The 27,536-nt window shown below is 39.5% G+C and overlaps 1 protein-coding gene and 1 pseudogene across 1 annotated transcript in view; one reads left to right on the top strand and one right to left on the bottom strand.

Annotated features, from left to right (window-relative positions):
- Nucleotides 1-1,142: 1,142 nt before the first annotated feature.
- LOC129860114 (oocyte zinc finger protein XlCOF7.1-like) lies at nucleotides 1,143-3,188 on the bottom strand (annotated as a pseudogene).
- Nucleotides 3,189-21,237: 18,049 nt separating this feature from the next.
- The window catches only part of LOC129860113 (gastrula zinc finger protein XlCGF17.1-like), a 42,679-nt gene continuing 36,380 nt past the window's right edge, over nucleotides 21,238-27,536 (top strand). The window contains exon 1 of the mRNA XM_055930432.1: nucleotides 21,238-21,278. Within this exon, the coding sequence (XP_055786407.1) occupies nucleotides 21,238-21,278 (41 nt within the window). The remainder of the gene's footprint in view (nucleotides 21,279-27,536) is intronic.

Raw genomic sequence — 27,536 nt, 5'->3', positions numbered from 1 at the left:
AGAAACATTAACTCATGCTATGGAATGCGGTCTTGTTAGGTTTATCAACCCAAGACAACGTAAATCTTCTGTCAGTGTTAAATCTCCCAGAGGCCCATTTTCAGTTCACACAGAAACCATAGAGTTATAAGAACCCTCTATTCTGTTGCATAAAACAACCATTTGATAAAATTAAACTATAACATAATCTTGCAATTTTGCTCTCACAATATCCTGTGGCATTCAAGCATTGCTCAACTTTTATCAAGGGGCCCAATGTGTTCCCTGAAAACACACCCCAGCCATCACACCACCAGCCTGCAATGCTGATATACGGCATGGATGCAGGCAGTGGTGTAAAGTACTTAGGTAAAAATTATTTAAAGAACTACTTTAGTAGTTTCTGTACTTTACTATTTATATTGTTGACAACTTTTATTTCACTAAATTCCTAAAGAAAATAATGTACTTTTTACTCCATACATTTTCCCTGACACCCAAAAGTACTCGTTACATTGTTTAGGATTAGCAGGACAGAAAGTGGTCCAATTCACGCACTTATCAAGATAACATCCCTGGTCATCCCTACTGCCTCTGATCTGGCGGACTCACTAAACACAAATGCTTCATTCGTAAATTATGTCTGAGTGTTGGAGTGAGCCCCTGGCTATCCGTAATATAAAAAAACAGTTGTGCAGTCTGGTTTGCTTAATTTAAGGAATTTGAAATTATTCATACTTTTACTTTTGAAGAAGTATATTTTAGCAATTACTTTTACTTTTGATACATAAGTATATTTACATCCAAAAGCTTTTAGACTTTGACTGAAGTAGTATTTTACTGGGTGACTCACTTTTACATGAGTCATTTTTTATTAAGGTATCATTAAATTCACTGAAGTATGACAGTTAGGTATTTTTTCCACCACTGGATGCATGTACTCGTGGTTTCCTAAATACCTTAGCCGTCCCATCAGTGTGAAACAGCAGGAACTGGGATTCATCAGACCAGGCAACAGTTTTCCAAATTTTCCAGTGTCCAGGGTTTTCATTCCTTAGCCCACCTGGTCTGTCTCATGGAAAGAGCAGGTGTCCTTAATGTTTTTTTTTTTTTTTCACAATAGTGTTCTATGCTTAATTTGATCCAATTCAATGTTGGCAATTATTTAATGACATGAGAATGAAGTGGAGTGTCTAATCTTAGCTGGTCTGAGAGAACTGATGAGGCTTCTCTCTTATGTATACATTGGTGTCTTTTTAAATGGCCCAATCTGTAGAATATCTTCTCACAGTCAGTGCTTTGATAAGGCTTCGGTCAAGTGTGTATCCGTTGGTGTGTCTTTACATTTCCCAATCGGGAGAAACTCTTGCCACAATAAGAGCAGGAGTAAGGCCTCTCTCCAGTGTGTGTTCTGACAAACTTTTAGGTCAGTTGATGCTGTGAAACATTTTACACAATCAGAGCAGGATTAAGTCTTCACTCCTGTATGCATACGTTCATGTGTTTTTAAGTCCCCCAGTTTAGAGAAACTCTTTCCACAGTCAGAGCAGGAGTAAGGCTTCTCTCTTGTATGTGTTCTCTGATGAACTTTTTGATCAGATGATGTTTTGAAGCATTTTTCACAGTAAAAGCAGGAGTAAGGCTTCTCTCCTGTATGTACACGTTCATGTGTTTTTAATTCGCCCAGTTGAGAGAAACTCTTTCCACAGTCAGAGCAGGAGTAAGGCTTCACTCCTGTATGTATACGTTCGTGTCTATTTAAGTGGCCCAGTTGAGAGAACCTCTTTCCACAGTCAGAGCAGGAGTAAGGCTTCTCTCCTGTGTGTGTTCTCTGATGAACTTTTTGCTCAGTTGATGTTTTGAAGCATTTTTCACAGTCAGAGCAGGAGTAAGGCTTCACTCCTGTGTGTATAAATTCATGTGTTTTTAAGTCGCCCAGTTGAGAGAAACTCTTTCCACAGTCAGAGCAGGTGTAAGGCTTTTCTCCTGTGTGATTTCTCTGATGAACTTTTAGAGCAGTTGATCTTTTGAAGCATTTTTCACAGTCAGAGCAGGAGTAAGGCTTCTCTCCTGTGTGTGTTCTCTGATGAACCTTTAGGTTAGTTGATGTTTTGAAGCATTTTTCACAGTAAAAGCAGGAGTAAGGCTTCTCTCCTGTGTGATTTCTCTGATGAACTTTTTGCTCAGTTGATGTTTTGAAGCATTTTTCACAGTCAGAGCAGGAGTAAGGCTTCTCTCCTGTGTGTGTTCTCTGATGAACTTTTTGCTCAGTTGATGTTTTGAAGCATTTATCACAGTCAGAGCAGGAGTACGGCTTCTCTCCTGTATGTATACGTTCATGTATTTTTAAGTCACCCAGTTGAGAGAAACTCTTTCCACAGTCAGAGCAGGAGTAAGGCTTTTCTCCTGTGTGTGTTCTCTGATGAACTTTTAGAGCAGTTGATCTTTTGAAGCATTTTTCACAGTCAGAGCAGGAGAAAGGCTTCTCTCCTGTATGTACACGTTCATGTGTTTTTAAGTTGTACAGTTTAGAGAAACTCTTTCCACAGTCAGAGCAGGAGTAAGGCTTCGCTCCTGTGTGCATACGTTCATGTCTTTTTAAGTGGCCCAGTCGAGAGTAAATCTTTCCACAGTCAGGGCAGGAGTAAGGCTTCTCTCCAGGGTGCACTCTCTGATGAACTGTCAGAGATCTTGATGTTGTGAATCTCTTCCCACAGTCAGTACAGGAATACGGATTCTCTCCTGTGTGTATTTTTAGGTGTATTTTTAGCTTTGATAGAATTGGGAAAATCTCCTCACAATGTGGGCAGTGGTGAGACCTCTTAGCTCTGTGATCTTCCTGCTGTTTCTCTCTGAATGTAGAGAATGTCTCAACATGGTCTCCTGTGTGAACAACATCAGAAGAACCAGTCAGTTGTGTGATATACACTACAGGTCAAAAGTTTTAGAACACCTACTCATTCAAGGGTTTTTCTTTATTTTTACTATTTTCTACATTGTATAATAGTGAAGACATCAAAACACACACATGGAATCATGTATTAACCAAAAAAGTGTTAAACAAATCAAAAGACATTATAATTGAGATTCTTCAAATAGCCACCCTTTGCCTTGATGACAGCATTGCACAATATTGTTATTCTCTTACCTTGAGAAAGTGATTTCCCAATCTTATCTTCTTCGTCTTTAATGCTGACATTCAGCTCCATTGTTTGACTGCAGTCTTCCAGCTTCACTGATGTCATCTCTGGATCCTGCAGTGCAAACTGGGCTCCACTGTCACAATCAGGACTCAGTGACTGTAGGTTTGGACTCAGTGTGGAAGGAGAGAGGCAGGCTGGGTATGTCCTCACTGTTGATGTTACCGGCCTCAGACTTAATTCTAGTTGTCCTGTAGTAACATTGAGAAACAGACAGAAAGTTGTCTTGACAGTTCTGGCACTTTATTCTAAAAATATATATATTTATTCTAGTTAAATGATCTATTTCAGTGCTTGACTTGGACTGAAATAGGTGCTGGTACTCATTTTTAGGTGCAGGAGCTCCAAAATACTGTTAATATTCTGTCCAAGTGAAGCACTGATCTTATTTCAATAGATCAGGTAGATAAGCATCTAGAACAAAGCATGAATTCATTACAATTAGACAAAGTACCTGCTTTAAATTAGTCTACACAAAGTGCACTTAACCTCTAGTAGAGTTTCCCAAATTTTCATAAATGACTAAAAACCATTTAGTACAAAGTTGCAGTATATGTTTTAGGCAGCACTATGTACTATTTTCCTGAATAACCTTGTCTTTGCTGTATTATTTCAATGAAAAACCAATTGTATTTCACATTCACACCATAGTAACATTTATAGATAAATATAGAAACATCTTAATGTGTCTGAATATTAGTACACATGTAGAAAACTGATAATCATTACATTCAGCTTTAAAACTAGTGTGACCGTGAAATTGTCTCTCTGCACCAGCACTGCCTGCACTGAAGTCTGTTGACGCAGACAGAGTGAACAGCTCCATTTTACCAGCTTGTGAATTTTACACAAAACCAATAACATGCTAAACAAACTCAGAAATCTTAAATAAATAGATTGAATGGATGTACATAATTTCCTCAGACAAACTGTCGTGGAAAATTGCAAGATTGTTATAATGCTTGTATTGCATTATAATGGTTGTTTTATTTGACAGAATAGAGTATTCTGTTAACTATTGTGTGTGTTCCACTGAGGATGGGCCTCTATGAGATAGCACTGACAGAGGAGATTTACGATGTCTTTAGATGATAAAACCTAAAGAGCATTACAGATAACATGAGGTAATGTTTTTGTGCTATGAAGTACCAGGAACGAGATTAGAACCTCATCTTAGGGACCAAACTGAACGATAATTTATAGCGAATGCTATCTGGCTATGGGATACTCCTCTCTCTCAAGTAAAAGTCTTTCTTTGTGAACTGTTCCTAAGATCTGTGGTTCGTCATGTAAGTTGAGAGGGGTGTATCTTGCCTATAAAAGATCTTTGTACTTTTCTGTTGTGACTTTTCAATGGTTCATTAGAGATAGCGCATCATTGAAAGTCAAAGGCTATTGCAAAGCTCTTATTATTAAAGATGTAGTTTAAGTATTACTCTGACTGGTGTGTGAAGTTTAACTCTCCTCATTTGGTAAAGCAGAAATATGCCACCACAAAACCCAAAGTATCTAACGTTAGCTATGTGACTTGTAAAATAGTTTCACGTTCTTCACTCAGTTTGACACAACACAACACATCAAACCTTTACCAAACGTGATAATACCTTAACGGATGTTACCTAGCATGGTATGCCATGTTCTTTCGATAATAGGAAGTTTAAACCTGCTATTACATACCTGTAGTAATACATAGAAACCAACACAAAGGTTCTTGACGTCACAGTTCTGGCTCTTTCTTTATTCTGAAGAATGGTGCGTGCCTGCCTGGAACTTACTGTTCTCCCACTACCACAGTGCAGCCACAGATAGAACAATGAGACAGATATTTCACTGGATGTAGGAATGTGAAGCATCTGCTTAGCGTTTCCACTCACCAACAAATATGGCTGGCAGTGGGAGAATATAGATTTTGGCCGACATTCTGCAAATGTTCTAATCGATGAAACATCTGATCTTAACTTCTTACGGATCATTGGGACGCTAGCGTCCCACCTCGACAACATCAGGGGAAATTGCAGAGTGCGAAATTCAAAATACAAAAGTAGTAATATTAAACATTCATGAAAATACAAGTGTTATACACCATTCTTTAGCTTAGAATCTTGGTAATTCAACCGCTTTGTCCCGATTTACAAAAGACTTTACGGCGAAAGAATAGCATTTGATCATCTGAGGCCCAAAGGGTCCCAGTTACACAATGAATGGTCGTTTTGTTCGATAAAGTCCTTTATATCCCAAAGATGTCCGTTTATTTGGCGTGTTTGATTCTGAAACACACCTGTTCCAACTCTCCTAACATGCCTACAAAGGAATCTAAAAGGTTACCTGTAAACTTTGTCCAAACAACGTTTCTAATCCAAACTCAGGTACCCTAATATGTAAATAATCGATACAATTTAAGACGGAATATACTGTGTTCAATACCGGAGAAAAGAACGAGGAGCGCGCACGCATTCACGCGCGCCAAAAGACTAGAGTCCTTCTGAGGGATACATCGAAAGAATAAGAATACTTCTTCAGTTTTCAAAAAACAAGCATGAAACAATTTCTAAAGATGGTTGACATCTAGTGGAAGCCATAGAAACTGCAATCTGGGTCCTAATTATTAGACTTTCCCATAGAAAAGCATTGAAAAGTCCAATGACCTCAAAAAAAAATCCTGGATGGATTGTCCTCGGGGTTTCACCTGTCAAATCAGTTCTGTTATACCCACAGACAATATTTTAACAGTTTTAGAACCTTCAGAGTGTTGTCTATCCAAGGCGGTATTTTGACGTCCGGATGAAAAGCGTGCCCAAAGTAAACTGCCTGCTACTCAGGCCCAGAAGCTAGGATAAGCATATAATTGGTAGTTTTGGATAAAAAAAACTCAAAAGTTTCTAAAACTGAGGACAAACCATTTTTTTAAATGATAAAATCAGCATACCACTGATTTCAATGCCTTTTATAATAGGGCGAAATCTGTGGGCTGTTTTTGACCATTCTCACCATCCTTCGCCTTTGCCTCTCCGATATTTTACTTGGCCTGCCACTTCTGGCCTTAACAAGAACTGTGTCTGTGGTCTTCCATTTCCTCACTATGTTCCTCACAGTGGACACTGACAGCTTAAATCTCTGCGATAGCTTTTTGTAGCCTTCCTCTAAACCATAATGTTGAACAATCTTTGTTTTCAGGTCATTTGAGAGTTGTTTTGAGGCCCCCATGTTGCCACTCTTCAGAGGAGAGTCAAAGAGAACAACAACTTGCAATTGGCCACCTTAAATACCTTTTCTCATGATTGGATGCACTTGTCTATGAAGTTCAAGGCTTAATGAGCTCACCAAACCAATTGTGTGTTACAATTAATCAGTGCTAAGTAGTTACAGGTATTCAAATCAACAGAATGACAAGGGTGCCCACATTTTTGCATAGCCTATTTTTCACATGTGATTTAATTTCATACAACTTAATATTGCTACACTAAAAATCTTTGTCTGGACAATACCCCAGTACTCAGCTTTTATTAGAAAATGAATGGCATGCCACTGTGATCATTTTCTGTGACGACAGAGTAAATTATTATGCAGCCTCAGAGGGGTGCCCAAACTTTTTCATACGACTGTATATACCATGATACCTTAATAAACCAAGAAAGTATCAAAGATCAGAAATTAACAGCCTGTGTAGAAAAAGCGATACCGTTGAATATGTGCTACGTTACCCAAAGGCCCTTTGCACATGATGTTAGAATTGCATGTGTGTCTCAATCATTTTAGTCCAAGGATATGATCGAAAGGCCTCAATCATTCTTAAATGAAAAAAGTTTGGAACCACCAATAATTTTTCTAGAGAGAATTTTTCAGCTGGCCACCTGGCCAAACTGTGATATCGGGGGAGAAGGACCTTGGTCAGGGAGGTGACTGGGGGACTAATCAGGATCGAGTGAAAAGATGAAAGGAGCAAAATACAGAGAGATCCTTGATGAAAACCTGCTCCAGAGTGCTCAGGAACTCTGACTGTGGCGAAGGTTCACCTTCCAACAGGACAACGACCCTAAATACACAGCCAAAACAACGCAGAAGTGGCTTCGGGACAAGTCTCTGAATGTCCTTGAGTGGCTCAGTCAGAGCCCAGACTTGAACATCTCTGGAGAGACCAGAAAATAGCTGTGTGGCGACACTCCCCATCTAACCTGACAGAGCTTGAGAGGATCTGCAGAGAATAATGGGAGAAACTCCCAAAATACAGGTGTGTCAAGCTTGTAGCGTCATACACAAGAAGACTCGAGTCTGTAATTACTGCCAAAAGGTGCTTCAACAAAGTACTGAGTAAAGGGTCTGAATACTTATGTAAATGTAATATAACATTGATTTTTTTTAAAGTTGTATAATTTTGTTAAAATTTCTAAAAACCTGTGCTTGCTTTGTCATTATGGGGTAGTGTGTAGATTGATGAGGGAAAAAACGATTTAATATATTTTATAATAAGGCTGTAACGTAACAAAATGTGGAAAAAGTCAAGGGGTCTGAATAATTTTCCAATGCACTGTGTGCTGAATCCTTTCAGCAAGGTTGCTTCCCCTCCTCTCTAAGGAGTGTTTTACTCTCATTCTGAAGCCTGATAAATCCAACAAAATGTGAAAGTTAGACCGATTTCTCTTCTGAAATCCGACTCAAGAATTAGTGCTGAAGCCTTAGCCAGGATATTGGACAGAGTGCTCCCATATCTAATACACAAAGACCAAAATGGCTTTGTGAAAAACCCTCAAGGTTTTCACAATGTGAGGAGAGTACTAAACATAGTGCACATGTCAAGGGTCCCCCGATACTGCCATACTCTCACTTGATGCAGAGAAGGCATTCCATAGAGTTGAGTGGTCTTATTTCAAGTGCTTAAGAGATTTGGGAACTACTTCGGTAAATGGATTAAGATATGATATACAGACCCCACTGCAGAAGTTGCAACTAACAACTTGTTTTCACAATTTTTTCTGCTTTTTAGGGGGATGAGACAAGGATGTCCGGCCAGTCCAGGGCTCTTTCTTTTAGCTATAAAATCCTTTGCCATTGCAGTAAGGGCTCAACCGTCAATTAGTGGAATTAAAACATCAGATTTCGAACATCGAGTGGCCCTGTATGCTGATGATACCCTCTTATTCCTAACAGATCTAAAGAACTCTTCCCTCTCTAATGTTTTTATTTAACCTTTATTTAACCAGGAAAAGCCTATTGAGACCCAGAGTCTCTTTTTCAAGGGAGACCTGGCCAAGAAGGCAGCAACAATCAATACATTACATAATTAAAAACATACAACAACATGATCCAGCCCCCCCAAAAAAGCATCCCATCAATATTTTAAATTCATTCAGTGGATCTAACATATCTAGTTGAAGCATGGATTGTAGACTATTCCATGACTCTGGTGCACAAGAAGAGAAAGTAGTCTTGCCTAATACTGTGAATGTCCTGGGGACTTTGAGTAGCAACCACCTAGCAGACTGGGTATGGTAACTGCTGGTGGTGAAGGAGACCATACTACAGAGGTAAAGAGGGAGTTTACCCAAAAGGGCTTTGTAGATGAACACATATAAATATATATTTCTGTGCATATAAAGTGAGGTCCAATCTACTATTTAGTACAAGGTGCAATGGTGGGTGAGTGACTTGGCATTTGTAATAAAGTGCAAGGATGCATGATAAACAGAGTCCAGTTTCTGTAAGACAGAGGAGGCTGCATGCATATACAACAAGTCACCATAATCAACAACAGAGAGAAAATTTAAGCAGCTTTGTCACAAGATTATCCACATGAACTTTGAAGGACAACTTGTCATCCAACCAAATACCTAGGTATTTGTAGGATGACACTTTTTTTCAATGGATAAGCCAGCAGATGTGACAATGCTAACCTTCTCTGGCAGAGTTCTAGCTCTGGGAAAGGTCATGAATTTCGTTTTTTGTACATTCAAGACCAGTTTGAGACCATAAAGGGAGGCCTGCAGTGACTGAAAAGCAGTCTGGAGCTCTTCAACAGCCTGAACCAGAGAAGCACATGAATATATGACTGTATCATCTGCAAATAGATGTAACTTTGCTGGTTGCATCCCATTTCCCAAATCATTAATAAAAATTGAGAACACTGGAGCTAAAATGGAACCCTGGGACACTTCTATTAATCTCAAGAAAGCTTGACTTGTGATTGTCAGTATATACACAGTGTTCTGTCAGAAAGATAATTCCTAAACTAATTTAGTGCCCCTTCACAGAGACCATTGTCTCTGAGTCTAGCTAGCAACAATTCATGGTCAACTGAATCAAAGGCCTTTGATAAACTCACAAACAGAAAAGCCAGACTGAACCCCGCTCAGTATGTTCTTTTCAATGAAGAAGCTTTTTAACTGTGAGTTCACTAGGGATTCATAGACTTTGGCCAGGATAGGGAGTTTGGAGATAGGACGATAGTTATTAGCATCTGAGGGATCTCCACCCTTTAGCAGTGGGAGGACATAAGCTGATATCCAAATGCTGGGTATGGAATTGGTCAAGAGACTCAAGTTGAAAATGTGAGCCACAGGTTCAGTAATAATACCGGCTGCTATCTTTAAGGAGGTAAGAGTCCAGGTTGTCTGGACCTGCAGACTTTTTAGTGTCTATGGCCTTTAGTGCTTTATAGACATCAGTATAAGAAACAGGCTCAAAGATAAAATGGTTCACATGAGGGCCTATATCATAGTTGACTGTAACAGAGCTTACATTAGAGGCCTGGGCCCCACCATTATCAAAAACTGAACCAGCATATATGAAGTGCTTGTTAAAACCCCTACAATATGGGCTTTATCTTTCACATCATTAGAATCCATCATTAAATGGTCAGGAAGGTCAGAGGATACATTAGAACCTGACACTGATTGTTTAGCTTCCAGAACTTGGTAGGGTTGTTTAGGTTCTCTGTGACTACATTTAAATAGTAATCTGATTTGGACTTCCTGATCAAACCTGTGCATGTGTTTCTTAGCGCTCTGAAGGAGGCCCAGTCAACAGGAGCTTTTGTATGTCTAGTTTGACTCCAAGATATATTTCGCATTCTAATTCATTGTGCCAAGTTTTCTGAAAACCAGGGAGTGTCCCTTCCACTGATTCTACATTTCTTCACAGGGGCAGGCTTATCACAAATGGACACAAATGTCATATAAAAATAGTCCCAGGCAGTGTCAACATCGGGAATCAGACTTACTCTGTCAATATTACGGTACAGATCATGTAAGAAGGCTTGCTCATCAAACTGTCTAAAATGTATTTTCTAAACATAATGGGGTTTGGCTTTGGTCATGTTTGTATTTCTAACACAAGCAATAGCACAGTGATCACTGACATTACAGAATATCCCAGTTGATGTGTATTTGTGAGGGGTATTCGTTAGAACAATGTCCAATAGAGTTGATTTGTTAGGTGCTCTGGGATTCGGTCTGGTCGGCACATTAATTAATTGAGCGAGATCTAGAGAGTCACACAGTTCTTTAAATAAGTCTGATACAGATGTAAGCATGTTCCAGTTCAAATCTCCCAAAAGAATGAATTCAGAGTCATTTAACTTGTGCAGGACATCAGAAAGAGTTTAGTGTGTCTCCCGAAGCCGGTCTGTAGCAGCCGACTACAGTGATGTGGGAGTCCTTACATACTTTCACTTTATCCGCAAGCAATTCAAAATGTTTGGCTTTGGTAATCGAGAGAATTTCAGAGGTGTTAAACTCAGATTTAACATAAAATTGCAACCCCTCCTCCTTTACTCATCCGATCAGCTCTAAAAACCATGTACCCATCTGTCATGACGTTGCCTGCTTGGGTATTGCAAACCCCATCCCCCTCTCCCTGCCTCTCCCTTTCCTCCTTCAACCCATGCTGTGATCACAGAGAGACGTCGTAAATTCCTGAGAATCTCCTCATGGCTAAACAGTATTAGAGAGAGGGTAAACTTTCAGGACAAAGAGGTTTCTTCCACCTCACAGAACTTGAGGTACGAACAGATTTCATGTTCCGGAAAAAGTATTAAAGATCGGTGAAGATCCCAGCTATTAACATGTCCATTTGTCCCCATGTGGGAAACTCATGAGAGACGGGGTGGCTACATTACCATACCGCTGTTTATATAATAACCTCAGATATGAGGTTTACATCTGTTTGTTGTATAAAATGAATGACTGAGTATGATACTGTTTGTATAATTGTGTAATATGAGTTTGGACTGTTTAATGAAGAAAAATACAAATCCCTTTTGTATTTGAACTAAATCCAAGGACCGCCCCTGAGCCCAGTACGGGTCAGACATCCAAGGACAGCCCCTTCCTGCTATCTGAATAAAAGCCAACTCTGAGAAATTACCATTAGACCATGTTTATCCTCCATGGGGAGAACGAAGGTTAAGTACCATTGCTGAATCTTTAACCATACCACGTGGTTAAACTCTTAGACGAATAAGAACAAGTCTTTGATATTGACTACTAGTCTGCAGCTAGGAATTCGGTATCATTGAACGCGAAGAAAGACAACCGCCGAAACATCCATTCTATAACGAATGTCACTGAACTAACCACAATAACCGAGACAGAAGGAACTCCAACCAAAACTAACTTCTCTCCAACGATCAAGACGACACACAATGAGCGTAAATATATATATATTGATTGCAATTGTTCCCGAATGAGTGAGCGTTCATGTGTAAAGGATTAGCATGTCAATTGTTATAATTATGAACTCTGTAGTGACTTCTTGGTCGAACGCCAATTTTTCCTTTGTCTAACAAGCCGCCATGCCGGTTCAGCCCACTAGGGCATATTTCTCCCATCATTTCATGTAACTGTTTTTAAGTTTGTTTGTTTGTTTATGCATTTCTGTGAATTAATTAGTTAGTAATAAATAAGTGATTTAAGACAATTGATGTATGGATGACTCATAGTGAAGACTGGGTTCGTGCAGATAACCAACAATTTACGACGTTTGGAATGAGACTAATGATTTATTTATTTTTACCTCACGTTAATCAGAAGACTATTGATCAGATATGAAAATATCTGAAAGGTTATATTGGGAAATTATAACTTTGTAATCTGACTACTTTCCCTGGTGCCCTCGAATTCATAGTTAATTAGTTACGTTATTACTCAGTTGATCACGTAATCCCTAATTACAGGAATCTTTGATAAAAACTATAAGTCTTCAATTTAATGATAGCAAAGACACGACATATAAATAGAAATCCAGTTATTTGACACAGATTTCTTGAGCCAAGTTTCTGATAAAACCATGTCAGCATTTGTCGTTTTGGCCCGTACTCTAATCATGTCTATTTTTGGAAATAACATTAACATGTAAGAGGATAAAACCTTCTCTGTTTTTAAAATCATAGGGAGTCGGTAGAGATTGCATGGTATCTACCGGCCCAGGGTTTGGTCGCACATTACCAGAGATCAACAGTAAAAGCATAACAATATATCTCAGTTGCCCAATGCGTGAGGACTTGGCAGAGCCAGCACCATTGTCAATAAAATGAACAGTCTTTTGACACAGAAAAAAAAGTAAATCAATAGTTTGAGATTTTGGAAGTATGCCATCATGTGTAAGTCCAGTTGCATTTGAGAGTGGTACAAATGCAGAGAGAGACCAAGTTCCTGGTGGTATTGACATGATGGTCTCGTCGGAGTGTTTGCAAATTGTAGGGCATAAAGCGAAGATAATTCACTGACCCATTGATCATCCAGCCTATTTAATCCAGGATGGCATTGAGTAAAGAGCAGGCACAGTAACAGATACAGAATGCCAGATTTGAGGTATTTCAGCACAGGTGTGCAACAACCAGTAGACTGTTGTGCAGAACGTAGATTTTCCCACGGCCCAAGGTGCATCAGGTTTTCCAATCCGATAACCGCTTCTCCGCTCCTAACCTTCAGTGCGCACCAGCGCTGGCGTAGCAGGCCTTGCGCGCAGACAGACGCTCCTGATTCGGCAAGTTCCAACTCCAGAAAGGTGTAGAAAAAAAATAAAGGCCTCTCAATTCGAAATCTTTGTACAAGTACATTTCGAAAAATAGAGACTGAGATCTAAAAATAATATTTGTTACATACAGCATCCACCTTCACATCAAAAGTATTTGGTTCTGTAAACAGGATCAGGGTCATTAAAACATAACTCTGATTTCAAGGATCACATTCAAACGGACAGACTGATTGGCTACCATCTTGGATTTGTAAATGTAATTAATAACATAATTAAGTTAATAATAAAACCAAATCTTCCATCCTTTTCCTCAACAAGCAAGATACTGAATCCAGTTGTACAGCATCCATTTGTGAATACAGAACATGGTTTCACATATCTTGGTATTAAAAATCACACCAGAAATGAGCTCCTTGAGCTCAACAAATTATGAACCCATGGTAACGAGTATAACATAATCCATCAACAGATGTACATTACTGCTTGTATCTACTATTGGTAGAATAAATATCATTAAGATGAATATTCTGCCCAAATGTCTTTATCTATTTCAATCAATTCCTCTGGCTCCACCAACTTTATTTCCCCAAAGATCTGAAAGATACCTGGAGCAACAGAAAACAAAGGCTTAGACTTTCTCTTCTTTATTTGGCCTATGACAGAGGGGGGTTGCAACATCCAAACCTAAAGTGGTATTACTTGGCTGCACAAATTAGGGCTGCAATGTTTTGGTTCCCCAAGAAACCATACTTACCCTGGCTGCAGACTGAAATGCTATTCACAAAAGGCTTAACTTTGGATGGTTAGAGCGTTGGGCCAGTAACCGAAAGGTTGCTAGATCGAATCTCCGAGCTGAGAAGGTAAAAATTGTCGTTCTGCCCCTGAACAAGGCAGTTAACCCACTGTTCCTAGGCCATCATTGAAAATAAGAATTTGTTCTGACTTGCCTAGTTAAATAAAGGTTAAATAAAAATACAAATAAAAACAACTCTGCTCCCTTTAAGAAACTAAAGAAGAATACAATTAATCCCTTTGTTAAAAAAACCAACTATATGGCACAAAGTACAGCAATATCTGGGTGAAATATCTGGGCATATTATCCAGTTTTACACAAATTTGGTGTAATGACAATTTCACACCTGGTAAAATTGACTAGGGGTTTAAATAATGGACAAGAAAGGGTATTGTTAAAGTAATGGACTGGTTTAAAGAATGGACAATGACAGGTATTGTTGGGGTGGCAGGTAGCCTAGTGGTTAGAGCGTTGGACTCGTAACCGAAAGGTTGCAAGATCGAATCTCCGAACTGACAAGGTAAAAAAAATCTGTTATTCTACCCCTGAACAAGGCAGTTGTCGTGTCTTTGGCATCATTAAACTGAAGACTTATTTATCAAATAACTCTGTAATTATTATTACGCAATTAAACTGATTAATCATGTAACTGTAATTAACTAGGAAGTCGGGGCACCAATGAAAATATTCAGATTACAAAGTTATAATTTTCCAAAAATTACTTTTCAGATATTTTCATATCTGATCAATTAGTCTTCTTAATTAATGAATTATTTACTTTACCTCACGTTAGTCTCATTCCAAACGTCATAAATTGTTGGTTATCTGCAAGAAACCAGTCTTCACTATGAGTCATCCTTACATCAATTGTCTTAGTAAATAAATGATTTAACTAAGTAATTCACAGAAATGCATAAACAAACAAAATAAGTAAAAATGGTTACAAGAAATGATAGGAGAATGTGTCCTAGTGGGCTAAACCGGCATGGCGGCTTGTTAGACAGAAGGGGGAGTGGGGTTCACCTGAGAAGTCACTACAGAGTTGATAATTATAACAATTGAAATACTAATCCTTTGCACATGAACGCTCACTCATTCGGGAACAATTGCAATCAATATATATATTTACGCTCAGTGTCGTCCTGATCACTGTTGAAAAGTTAGTTTCTGTTGGAGAGTTTCCGTACTCTCTCTCTTTCTCTCTGTGTCGTGGTTAGAATGGATTGTTCAGAGTGACATTCATTCATTTGTTGTAGAATGGATGTTTCGGTGGTTGTCGTTCTTCGCCTTCAATGATACCGAATTCCTAGCTGAAGACCAGTAATTAATATCAAAGACTTGTTCTTATTCTGTCGGTATCGATAGTCTAAGAGTTTAACCACGTGGTATGGTTAAAAGATTCAGCAATTGTCTGCAACCTTTGTCCTCCCGTAATGGAGAAAAACATGGTCTGGTGATAGTTTCTCAAAGTTGGGGTTTTATTTGGAATTGCAGAAAAGGGCTTGTCCCAGGATGCCTGACCCTAACTGGGCCCATGGGCGGTCCTCTGATTTAGTTAAACTCAAAAGGGAATTGGAGTTTCCTTCATTAAACAGTCCAAAATCACATTACACAATTTTACAAACAGTATCATCCTCACTCATTCATCTTATACAACAATTAGATGTAAACCTCATATCTGAGGCTATTATATAAACAGCGTTATGGTAATGTGGCCGCACCGTCTCCCATGACCTTCCCCAAGTTGTAACAAATGGACCAGTTTGTAGCTGGATTCTTCACCGATCTTTTATACCTTCTCCGGAACGTAAATGTTGTTCGGACCTCAAGTTCTGTGAGGTGAAAGAAATTCCTTTGTTCTCTTCTATGAAAACTCCCTCTCTATACTGTGGCCATGAGGAGATAATCTCCAGGAATTTACGACCTCTCTCTGACCACAGCAGCCTAGTTGTAGGGGGCAGGGAGAGGGGGGGTGGGGCTTGCTGTAACCAAAGAGGGCAACGTCATGACACAGTTAACCCACTGTTACTAGGCCATCATTGAAAATAAGAATTTGTTCTTAAAACTGACTTGCCTAGTTAAATAAAGGTTAAAAAATATATATATATATATTTTTTTAAGTTATGGACTGGTTTAAAGAAAAGACTTATACAATAAAAATAAAGGGTCTCATGTCGTTTGAAGAACTAAAGGGAAGATTTAACTTGAGAAGCTTTTCCAGTCTATAACAAATCAGCCCTACAACCTCCTCTGACCACTTTAGAAACACTCTCTGTTAATGTGTGTTAAGGGAAAATATTATATATATATATATATATATATATATATATATACACACACGTCATTATATGGGAAAATATCACCCTTCTTGAGCTCCACAAATTTGACCCTAATACCTCAGACCTGGTGTGTTAAATGTAACACGCATTTACACACCTTGTATCATTGCCTGGAGGAATGTGCTGAGATACAAATGTTTTGGAGCTCAGTACTGCGCTATATCTCTGAGATGACCTCTACCCCAATACCACTAATCCCTAAACTATGCCTCCTAAATCTTTACCCAGAGAATCTCTTTACATAGGAGAGAAAAGACAATGGTTGACCTCTGGCTATTACAAGCTAGACGTTCAATTGCTCTCCACTGGAAGTATGTCAGTTCCCCCTCACTTGGTCATTGGTTAAAATAATTAACGTCAAGCCTGGCTCTTGAAAATTGTACTTATATAGTGAAAAAGAAAGCCCCAGAGTTTCATAATATTTGGGATCTGTTTTGTGAGTTTTGCAAACCAGTGATATTGTAGAAGCCAGAAATATTGGTACTGTAAAACTGTATATTCTCTATTTTTATGTGAATTTTGGCTGTAGTCTAAGCGTAATCTGCATTATCTACAACTGCACATTACACTTTTTAATTATTGGAAATGTCCTGGTACCCTTCCCCAGATCCGTGCCTCAACATAATCCTTTCATGGAGCTCTACGGACAATTCCTTCGACCTCATGGCTTGGTTTTTTCTCTGACATGCACTGTCAAATGTGGGACCTTATATAGACGGGTGTGTGCCTTTCTAAATCTTGTCCAATCAATGTAATTCACCACAGGTGGACTCTCAATCAAGTTGTGGAAACATCTCAAGGATGATCAATGGAAACAGGATGCACCTGAGTTTAAGGTTGAGTCCCATAGCAATGGGTCTGAATACTTATGTAAATAAGGTATTTCTGTTTTTAATTTTTAATAAATGTGCAAACATTTCTTTAAAAAACTGTTTGCTTTGTCATTATGGGGTATTGTGTGCAGATTGAGGAACTTTTTATTTAATCATTTTTAGAATAAGGCCGTAACGTAACAAAATGTGGAAAAAGTCAAGGGGTCTGAATACTTTCTGAATGCACTATGTATTCACATAAGTAGGCTGTGCAATACAAAAGGGGAATAAAACTATTCTAAAAGTGGGTAAGAGTTGAAAGCTAAAAAGGGGCGTGTCATCCTCCACTCACTATCACAAGGGTTAGTAACTACATCAGTGTCAAACCATGCAAGTCTCAGTGGCATGAAATAACATCTACCTTCTCATTGAAACAGTTCATCATGAAACAGTTCTACTGCACCTTTCATGCACAGTGGGAAGTTGGAATGAACACAAACTTAGAAAAAAACCTGTGCTTACTAAGAGAAACCGATTTCTCCTCCTCTTCATCTTTAATGTTGACATTCAGCTCCAGTGTTTGACTGCAGTCTTCCAGCTTCACTGATGCCATCTCTGGATCCTGCGGTGCAAACTGGGCTCCACTGTCACAATCAGGACCCAGTGACTGTAGGTTTCTACTCAGTGTGGAAGGAGAGAGGCAGGCTGGGTCTGTCCTCACTATTGATGTCACTGGCCTCAGACTTAATCGGAGTTGGCCTGTAGTAAAAAGAGAAACGAACACAAGTTATTGTCTTGACAGTTCTGTCACTTTATTCTATAAAAATATATTTTTTAAGTCAATTATGTAATTACAATAGATCAGGTAGCTAAGCATTGACAACAAAACATTAATTCATTCACATTAGACAAAGTACATACATTAAATTACACAACATAAGTGCACGTAACCATAACATGCCATTTATAAAAAAGAAAACGTCTCCTTTAAGCATTACTTCAAAGTATTTTTACTTAGTTACTTTACACCACTGCCAATTGTATTTCCCATTCACACCATAGTAACAATTATAGATAAAGATTGAAACAACTGAATGTGTCTTAATATTAGTACACATGTAGAAACTGATAATCATTACATTCAGCTTCAAAATAGTAGTGCGACCGTGAAATTGTCTCTCACTCATGCACCTGCACTGCTACCCCATTCAGAGACGCTAACTGCTTTAGTACACCTGCACTGCTACCCCATTCAGAGATGCTAACTGCTTTAGTACACCTGCACTTCTACCCCATTCAGAGATGCTAACTGCTTTAGTACACCTGCACTGCTACCCCATTCAGAGATGCTAACTGCTTTAGTACATCTGCACTGCTACCCCATTCAGAGATGCTAACTGCTTTAGTACACCTGCACTGCTACCCCATTCAGAGATGCTAACTGCTTTAGTACACCCGCACTGCTACCCCATTCAGAGATGCTAACTGCTTCAGTACACCCGCACTGCTACCCCATTCAGAGATGCTAACTGCTTTAGTACACCCGCACTGCTACCCCATTCAGAGATGCTAACTGCTTTAGTACACCCGCACTGCTACCCCATTCAGAGACGCTAACTGCTTTAGTACACCTGCACTGCTACCCCATTCAGAGATGCTAACTGCTTTAGTACACCTGCACTTCTACCCCATTCAGAGATGCTAACTGCTTTAGTACACCTGCACTGCTACCCCATTCAGAGATGCTAACTGCTTTAGTACATCTGCACTGCTACCCCATTCAGAGATGCTAACTGCTTTAGTACACCCGCACTGCTACCCCATTCAGAGATGCTAACTGCTTTAGTACACCCGCACTGCTACCCCATTCAGAGATGCTAACTGCTTTAGTACACCCGCACTGCTACCCCATTCAGAGATGCTAACTGCTTTAGTACACCCGCACTGCAACCCCATTCAGAGATGCTAACTGCTTTAGTACACCCGCACTGCTACCCCATTCAGAGATGCTAACTGCTTTAGTACACCTGCACTGCTACCCCATTCAGAGATGCTAACTGCTTTAGTACACCTGCACTGCTACCCCATTCAGAGATGCTAACTGCTTTAGTACACCTGCACTGCTACCCCATTCAGAGATGCTAACTGCTTTAGTACACCTGCACTGCTACCCCATTCAGAGATGCTAACTGCTTTAGTACACCTGCACTGCTACCCCATTCAGAGATGCTAACTGCTTTAGTACACCTGCACTGCTACCCCATTCAGAGATGCTAACTGCTTTAGTACACCTGCACTGCTACCCCATTCAGAGATGCTAACTGCTTTAGTACACCTGCACTGCTACCCCATTCAGAGATGCTAACTGCTTTAGTACACCTGCACTGCTACCCCATTCAGAGATGCTAACTGCTTTAGTACACCTGCACTGCTACCCCATTCAGAGATGCTAACTGCTTTAGTACACCTGCACTGCTACCCCATTCAGAGATGCTAACTGCTTTAGTACACCTGCACTGCTACCCCATTCAGAGATGCTAACTGCTTTAGTACACCTGCACTGCTACCCCATTCAGAGATGCTAACTGCTTTAGTACACCTGCACTGCTACCCCATTCAGAGATGCTAACTGCTTTAGTACACCTGCACTGCTACCCCATTCAGAGATGCTAACTGCTTTAGTACACCTGCACTGCTACCCCATTCAGAGATGCTAACTGCTTTAGTACACCTGCACTGCTACCCCATTCAGAGATGCTAACTGCTTTAGTACTTATTGGCGATAGAATCTTCTGACCAAGGGAGTTTTCCTAAGATCCATGACACTAGTCTTTTTCCACATTTTGTTACGTGACAGCCTTATTCTAAAATGGATTAAATATGTTTTTCCCCCTCATCAATCTACACACAATAACCCATAATCACAAAGCAAAAACAGGTTGAGAAATGTTCGCAGATTTATTACAAATCAAATATATATATAATCACACACCCCTCTTGTTGGTGGAGAGAACATTTTCCAGTTTCAAAGCTAATTTCCAGCTAAAGTTCTGTACACAAAATCCCTCATTTGTTTAGGAAAAACATTCCCTATCCCTCAACCCTTGCTCTCTTTACGTGACACATGTGTGCATGGCTAGAGAACCTTATGCAATTATTACTCCAGAATGTCTGTTATTCCAGAGGATGAGTCGGACGGGATTATCCCCCTCCCCCCAAACTGCCCCTGTAATTCTTTATTTTCCCCCAAACTGTCCCTGTAATTCTTTATTTTACCCCAATAAATTGGCAGTTATGATGCAAGCCTGGAGGATTTTATTCTAGGAGTGAAGATACACTATTTCAACATGTCCAGGTGATAGGGCCACACTGATAACTCCAGCTTGGTTTCTAAACCATCTATCCTTTAGTGTCACCCTAATATTTGAACTGAGAAAGTGTGATCATAATCGTTGGCATATTTTAGCGATCCGCAGTACGTCCTAAATGCCCCTCAGCCTTCAGATGTGAGCTAAACAGTTCAATTGCACTCCAGATGCACTTTAAGCCTATGGGTGAGAAAGTTAATCATTTACAAACCTTTAGGTCAGTTGTATGCTGCTGCTGCTTCTATTAACAGCAAAAGTTGCATTAAATTGGCTCAATATTTTTTACTGATGCATTTGGTAATATTCAATTCATAAACACAAAACATATAAACAAAAGCATTCACTGTGAAAGTTGATAGGCTGCATGTAGCCCATTCATTATGCACAGCACTTAACCCGATTCGATAAATCTAACTATTGTTTTCTTGAGCAAACCGAGAGCAACACCTGTTGCCAAACATAACTGACAGAAAAAATCTTGAATTGTTGCATCTCATTGTGTTGTCCTCTGGTGGATAGTTGGCTAACTTAGAAAAGGGACGATTTTAGCTATGGATGGAGATAGGGATTTTGACTTGCGGCTTTACTTAATTCTCCGTACTGGCCAATGATTATAACGGTGATTCTGATCCAACCATACATTGCGCCCCTGGCCTGAGAGGATGGAAGTTCAACATGTAGCTAGATGTAGTATGCTAATGTTACCTAGCTGGCCTGGCGCATTGTTTCCCATGAAATTAAGTTAGACTAACGACAGTCATAGACCGTTTAGGCAACATGAACAAGGAGGATGGCATTGGTGTTTCTCTACAAGTAAGGTGAGACATATTTTTTCTACTTGCATGCATACACACACATAGAAATCAGTACCATTGACAGCCATATCATATTTAGCTTATGTTGATTGGACTAACTAGTTTTTGGTATCTTTTTGTGGTCACTGTATTAGACTAAGCAGAGGTGATTAGATGATGTTGAAGTTGAAATGGTGCTGGAATAGTGGAGGCAGCTCCTGTTTTCTTTGCAACTTGCAGTAACACTGTGGTTCTAAATCGAGTTGTTTAGTAGTGACAAAATGTCAGAAACATGACCTTGCTTTAGGTAATGTAACTGTTTGTTACACACAATATGTTTTGTAGACTTCACCCGACAGATGTTGCTCTCCTGTTATGTAATGAAAACAAATGTGTGGTTGAATGTATTCTGCCACTGTGTCTTCTTATTGTCTCAGGCCTGAGGCCTATATATCATGGTGGTTTGGCTTGGCTTCTGCATTGACTTCCCTTGCACCTATACAGGTAAAAATTTATTTCTATTCTGATTTCAGATTATCAATCCTTACAAAATAGTTTTTCTATATCACCATTAGAAAGGTGTGTAAATGGCAGTTGTTTTGGAGAAAAGCATTGATTATCGTATAAGATACAAGTGTAGTATCTGGGATCTACATCTGTTTATATTAGTTACTATGCTGTTACTAAGCAGTGATGTATTACGACAGTGTTACGTTACTACACCTAATAGGAAATGCACATGCGCACTAGTGTGCCCGGGAACTGTAGAGCACGAGAGGTTTTGACTAAACGAAAACTTTTCTCCACAACACAAATATTACAGTCACTTGCTCTGAAGCCTAGAAGTAGTGTTGCCCCTTGCTCTCTAAAGTTATACTGTTACACACACACATAGGTTGTTATATGTTTTAGTTTGTTTTTTGGGGCTTGGCTTCTGCAGTGACTTCCCATGCACCGGTACTGGTAAAATGTAAATACTGAACTAGTATTTCTATATCATCATTAGAAAGTTGTGTAAATGGCAGTTGTTTTGGAGAAAAGCATTGATTATCGTATAAGGTACACATTTGCACGTGTTTTTTCTTGACTGATTACAATTTGATTGATGTGGTTCTATTGTACGTCATATCATTAAACGCAGACAGTGTGCACCGCCATTTTACCAACTCCTGAGACTTTTTAGATTTTTACACAAAGCCAATAACATCTCAAATACATTGACTCTTTATTAATTTACATTTGAACGATACACGTTCAAAAAGAAAAAAAAGTTATCTAGCTACGTGACTTGCAAAATAGTTTCACGTTTTTCACTCACTCGTTTTGACATAAATACCACACACAACCTTTACAAAACGTGGTAATACCTTGACGGATGTGTTACCTAACATGTTATGACGTGGTCTTTCGACATTAGAAAGTTTAAACGTGCTATTACATACCTGTAATAGTGTACACAAGGGTTACCGTCTTCACAGCACAGTTCTAGCGCTTTCGTTATCTGAAGAATGGAGCGCGCTTCCCCGGAACTACTTCTTCCTCTGCTTTGGAGTTTAACAGCGGTTGGAATAGAATATATAGCATTACCGCCCCCAACTGGACTATAATATAAACCCATTACACTTTATGATACAAAATGGGAAAACGGGAAAAGCAAAAACGTTAAAAAAAAAAACACCCAACTAACTCTACAATCATTAAAAACCCACTACCCCATTCCACTACTTTGACCCTATCTGCTCCTGCACTATGCCAACGGCCTGGGAGGATGGGACACCACCACTCAACACACAATGTAACTCTTCTGAAGTTAAATACCCAGATACTTCTCTGCAGCTGCCTCAATTATTTTCTCTGACTTACGTTCCATCCCTGAGGTAAAGATGATTACCATTGCTAAATAGCCAACCTCAATGAAGCATACAGTATATCACTCAAATCAAATTGTATTTGTCACATGCGCCGAATACAACAGGTGTACTGTATGGTGTACTGTATGCCGTGAAAGGCATACTTAAAGACCCTTAACCAACAATGCAGTTCAAGAAATCAAGAAAATATTTGCTAAATAAACAAACAAAAAAATGTTTTTAAGTAACACAATAAGATTACATAACTTCTAATGACTACTGAAAGGTCAAAATTCAAACCCTCCTTGTAAGATACACTGCTCAAAAAAATAAAGGGAACACTTAAACAACACAATGTAACTCCAAGTCAATCACACTTCTGTGAAATCAAACTGTCCACTTAGGAAGCAACACTGATTGACAATAAATTCCATATGCTGTTGTGCAAATGGAATAGACAAAAGGTGGAAATTATAGGCAATTAGCAAGACACCCCCAATAAAGGAGTGGTTCTGCAGGTGGTGACCACAGACCACTTCTCAGTTCCTATGCTTCCTGGCTGATGTTTGGTCACTTTTGAATGCTGGCGGTGCTTTCACTCTAGTGGTAGCATGAGACGGAGTCTACAACCCACACAAGTGGCTCAGGTAGTGCAGCTCATCCAGGATGGCACATCAATGCGAGCTGTGGCAAGAAGATTTGCTGTGTCTGTCAGCGTAGTGTCCAGAGCATGGAGGCGCTACCAGGAGACAGGCCAGTACATCAGGAGACGTGGAGGAGGCCGTAGGAGGGCAACAACCCAGCAGCAGGACCGCTACCTCCGCCTTTGTGCAAGGAGGGGCACTGCCAGAGCCCTGCAAAATGACCTCCAGCAGGCCACAAATGTGCATGTGTCTGCTCAAACGGTCAGAAACAGACTCCATGAGGGTGGTATGAGGGCCCGACGTCCACAGGTGGGGGTTGTGCTTACAGCCCAACACCGTGCAGGACGTTTGGCATTTGCCAGAGAATATGTGTATTCTTTAGGTTAGGTTCTGCTTTATGTATTTCTCTCCCGTGTGCTGGTAAGGGCACAGATGACAGACAGGTAGGATTCCAGTTGAAGGGGTTTAATAATGCTGAAGATGTACAGGCATAGAACAGCACCGCACAGTGTACGTAGTATGGATGGGCTAAGGAACTTAGTGGTCTGGCAACTTGCCTCAAACAAAGTGTGTGTGTGTCTGCAAATAAAGAAATACATCAAGATACACTAGTGAATAACTGAATAAAATCTCCAATTCGCATCTCTTATAAACAATATGCATGGCTAGAACATGACTATGATGACGTAATGCTATACAGGACCATACAGTGCAATACAACGTGACTGTGACTGCACTCATTTGAGATCAAAGTGGTGCCGCTGCACGTTTTCTACAAAGCACAGCACCATCATCTTCAGTACAGAGCTACAACAGCACAATGAACCTGAATACCTCTACAGTGAAATACAATGTAATACCAAATATACCCATATGCACCATACACCTATACAATTACAGGGCATATAAGTGACACACTTTGAGACATTATCCTACACAAATACAGGGTTAAATGTTCGTAATGATATGACAACCAAAACAGAGCTAGCCAGCTCACAATAGCTAAGTTAGCTTGCATTATAAACTACTAACTTAATTAGCATTAACCTAAATATGACATTATCGTAGCAGAGTGCATCTTCAGACATAAACACTTGAAAGATGGGAAATATGTACTTCCATATCAACAAGGACTGGCCTTGACAAACACAATGAAAGCTAACTGGTGGGAAAACACAAGGACGGCTGGAACTGTCTCTCACTTCACTTCTCTCCAGCTGATCTTCTCTGAGCTGGAGATCACCCAGCATGCTCTGCACCACTTCACCGGTGGGCGGAGCTACAGCTCTGATAAGATTTATTAACATTACTGATATGATTAACTTCAAATACTTCCTAGCCTTTTGTATAGTCATTCTTTTCAAAGAGATAGCGAACAGCAAGGAGCTACAACAAAAAACGATGCCACTCACCAGATGATCATTTGTAAACAAACAACAACATGATCATTTGTTAGCAACAACATCCACCTTGAAGTTTATAACAGCTGCTGCAACCGCCATTGTCACACTACTACCACAACACAAGCAAACTAAAGTTACTAGAGTTAACATTGGGAAAACTATTGCTTGCCCAACTGATTATTTTCTCTTGTCTCTCTAAAATTCTGCGCTAATACAGTTGAATAGCAGAGGCCTTCTGTTCAGTTTCTGAAGGCCTAGCCAATCAAGTATTGGTTAACACAGCATAACATCAGTGGGTGGATCAACAGTGATGAGTGAAACATCTTCACTCCATTATTGGTTAGACCAGCCATAGCCAGGTGCATGCTGGTCAGCTTAACGTTTACATAGCAGGTTAAGAGAACTAACCTAGCAGGTTGGGATAATTAACATAGCAGGTTAAGATAATTCACGTGGCCGGTTAGGATAATGAAGTTAAGGTTAGGAAAATGGTTAGGATAATTAACGTGGCAGGTTAGGATGATGAGGTTAAGGTTAGGAAAAGGGTCAGCGTTTTGCTTAGCTAAAATGCTACAGTTGTCAAACAATCAACTGTTCGTGCAACAATCAAATCAGCCACACAAAACGGTCTTGAGTGGCAACAAATCTTATCAAATAGCTGATTCACTTTCCATATGCCACTTCTGTTGATCTTCCCACTTCTGTCAACATGCCCACTTTCAGACACACTCCATATATGCTGTTACCCATGACTCTAGCCAATGGCTGGCTGAGCTAGCTAGATTTTTCTACCCAGACTCCACCAAAGAATATCCTGATTGGATATTTTTTTCTCTTAATTAATAACCCTTCTCTTTCCAACACAAACTGAAGAGATGAAATCAGAAAATTATTAAAATTATTGTAAAGATGAAATACAAATTAAAACGAAATTTTATAAAAAATGTATATACATTTTTATCAAGCCTTATTCTTCTCCGAAGGCCCTCATGGTTCCCTACTGCTTAGATCTAGATTAAATCATCCTGACTTAAAATCTAGACTAGGGCAAGTCAGACTATTTTAAACCATGTCTGAGAAAAGCCAATTATACTAATACAGTTTAAAAGTGCACATTTGTTATAGGATTAGCCTTAATCTATGTCCACAAAACTGCACCATAGAGTTTACTAGATGAGTGAAGTGACGATCCATTCAGACCAGCCTTACTGATTGAACTTTCATAACTACATTTGTGCAGTTGGAAGTTCTTCAGGGATGTGTAATGTCAGAATTCATGACTGGGTCATAATTTATGGAGGTTTAATTTATGAATAGCATCTAGAACCTGGTTTTACCATGAATAAAATATTTCCCAATGTTCTCCTCCTCTTCTTCATCTTTAATGTTGACATTTAGCTCCAGTGTTTGACTGTAGTCTTCCAGCTTCACTGATGCCATCTCTGGATCCTGCAGTGCAAACTGGGCTCCACTGTCACAATCAGGACCCAGTGTCTGTAGGTTTGTACTCAGTGTGGAAGGAGAGAGGCAGGCTGGGTTTGTACTCACTAGTAATCTGGAAACTCTAAATAGGATCCTAGTCTGAAATAGAAGTCTGAGCTCAACCTCCTGGTCCTCCCCTGTGCATGCCACACCCCCTCCTCCCATTGTTAGTGTATGTATGAACACATTTTGAACAATGGCTTCCTAAAATGCTGTGCTGCTTACTAACACACTAGGAAAGGTTGTGGTTGATGTGGGCCATCACAGGAGAGTTCACAGCTCTTCCACTCTGAACAATGTGGTATGAAAAGGGTAACACAAGCTTCCTCTCTGGTTCCATTCCCCAATAGTAAGTGGATCATACTTGAATTGTGGTAGTAATATTGTCCCTGGACTTTGGCACCATAGAAAACACTTTTAAATGATTTATGAAAACATGCCCTTTATACTGCAAAACATCTATTTGTATGTATTGTAGAACATACTGGGGGCTAGCTAATTGGCATGTAGAGGTGTAGTGACATGTATTGATTAGATACATAGACATTTAAAATATTTGTCATGCTATCAATTAAACAAAAACATTTTCTGTATAGATAACCCATAGGCTGAGCAGTAGAATGTAGAATATTTATTTTTCATTAGCAGATCAAATCAAGTTCAATGCAGTTATCCAAACACATTCTTCATCATCAAGGACGAAAATAATACATCTAGTTTTAAAAGACAATGTAATAAACACATGTAGTAGTTTCAAAGTATGTAAATCATTAAACATAAGTTGCTTAGGGAGAGGTGAAACTTACACAATTGTTACCCGGGAGGAAAATGAGGGATTGTCATACTTTTTATATTTCAGTCAAGGGAAGGGTTTAGTATTTTTTCAAATTAAGTTCAGGAAGT

Source organism: Salvelinus fontinalis, chromosome 7 (genome assembly GCF_029448725.1).
Source record: "Salvelinus fontinalis isolate EN_2023a chromosome 7, ASM2944872v1, whole genome shotgun sequence".
In the NCBI taxonomy this organism is placed as follows: domain Eukaryota; kingdom Metazoa; phylum Chordata; class Actinopteri; order Salmoniformes; family Salmonidae; genus Salvelinus; species Salvelinus fontinalis.
This window is presented reverse-complemented; position numbering and strand designations above follow the sequence as displayed.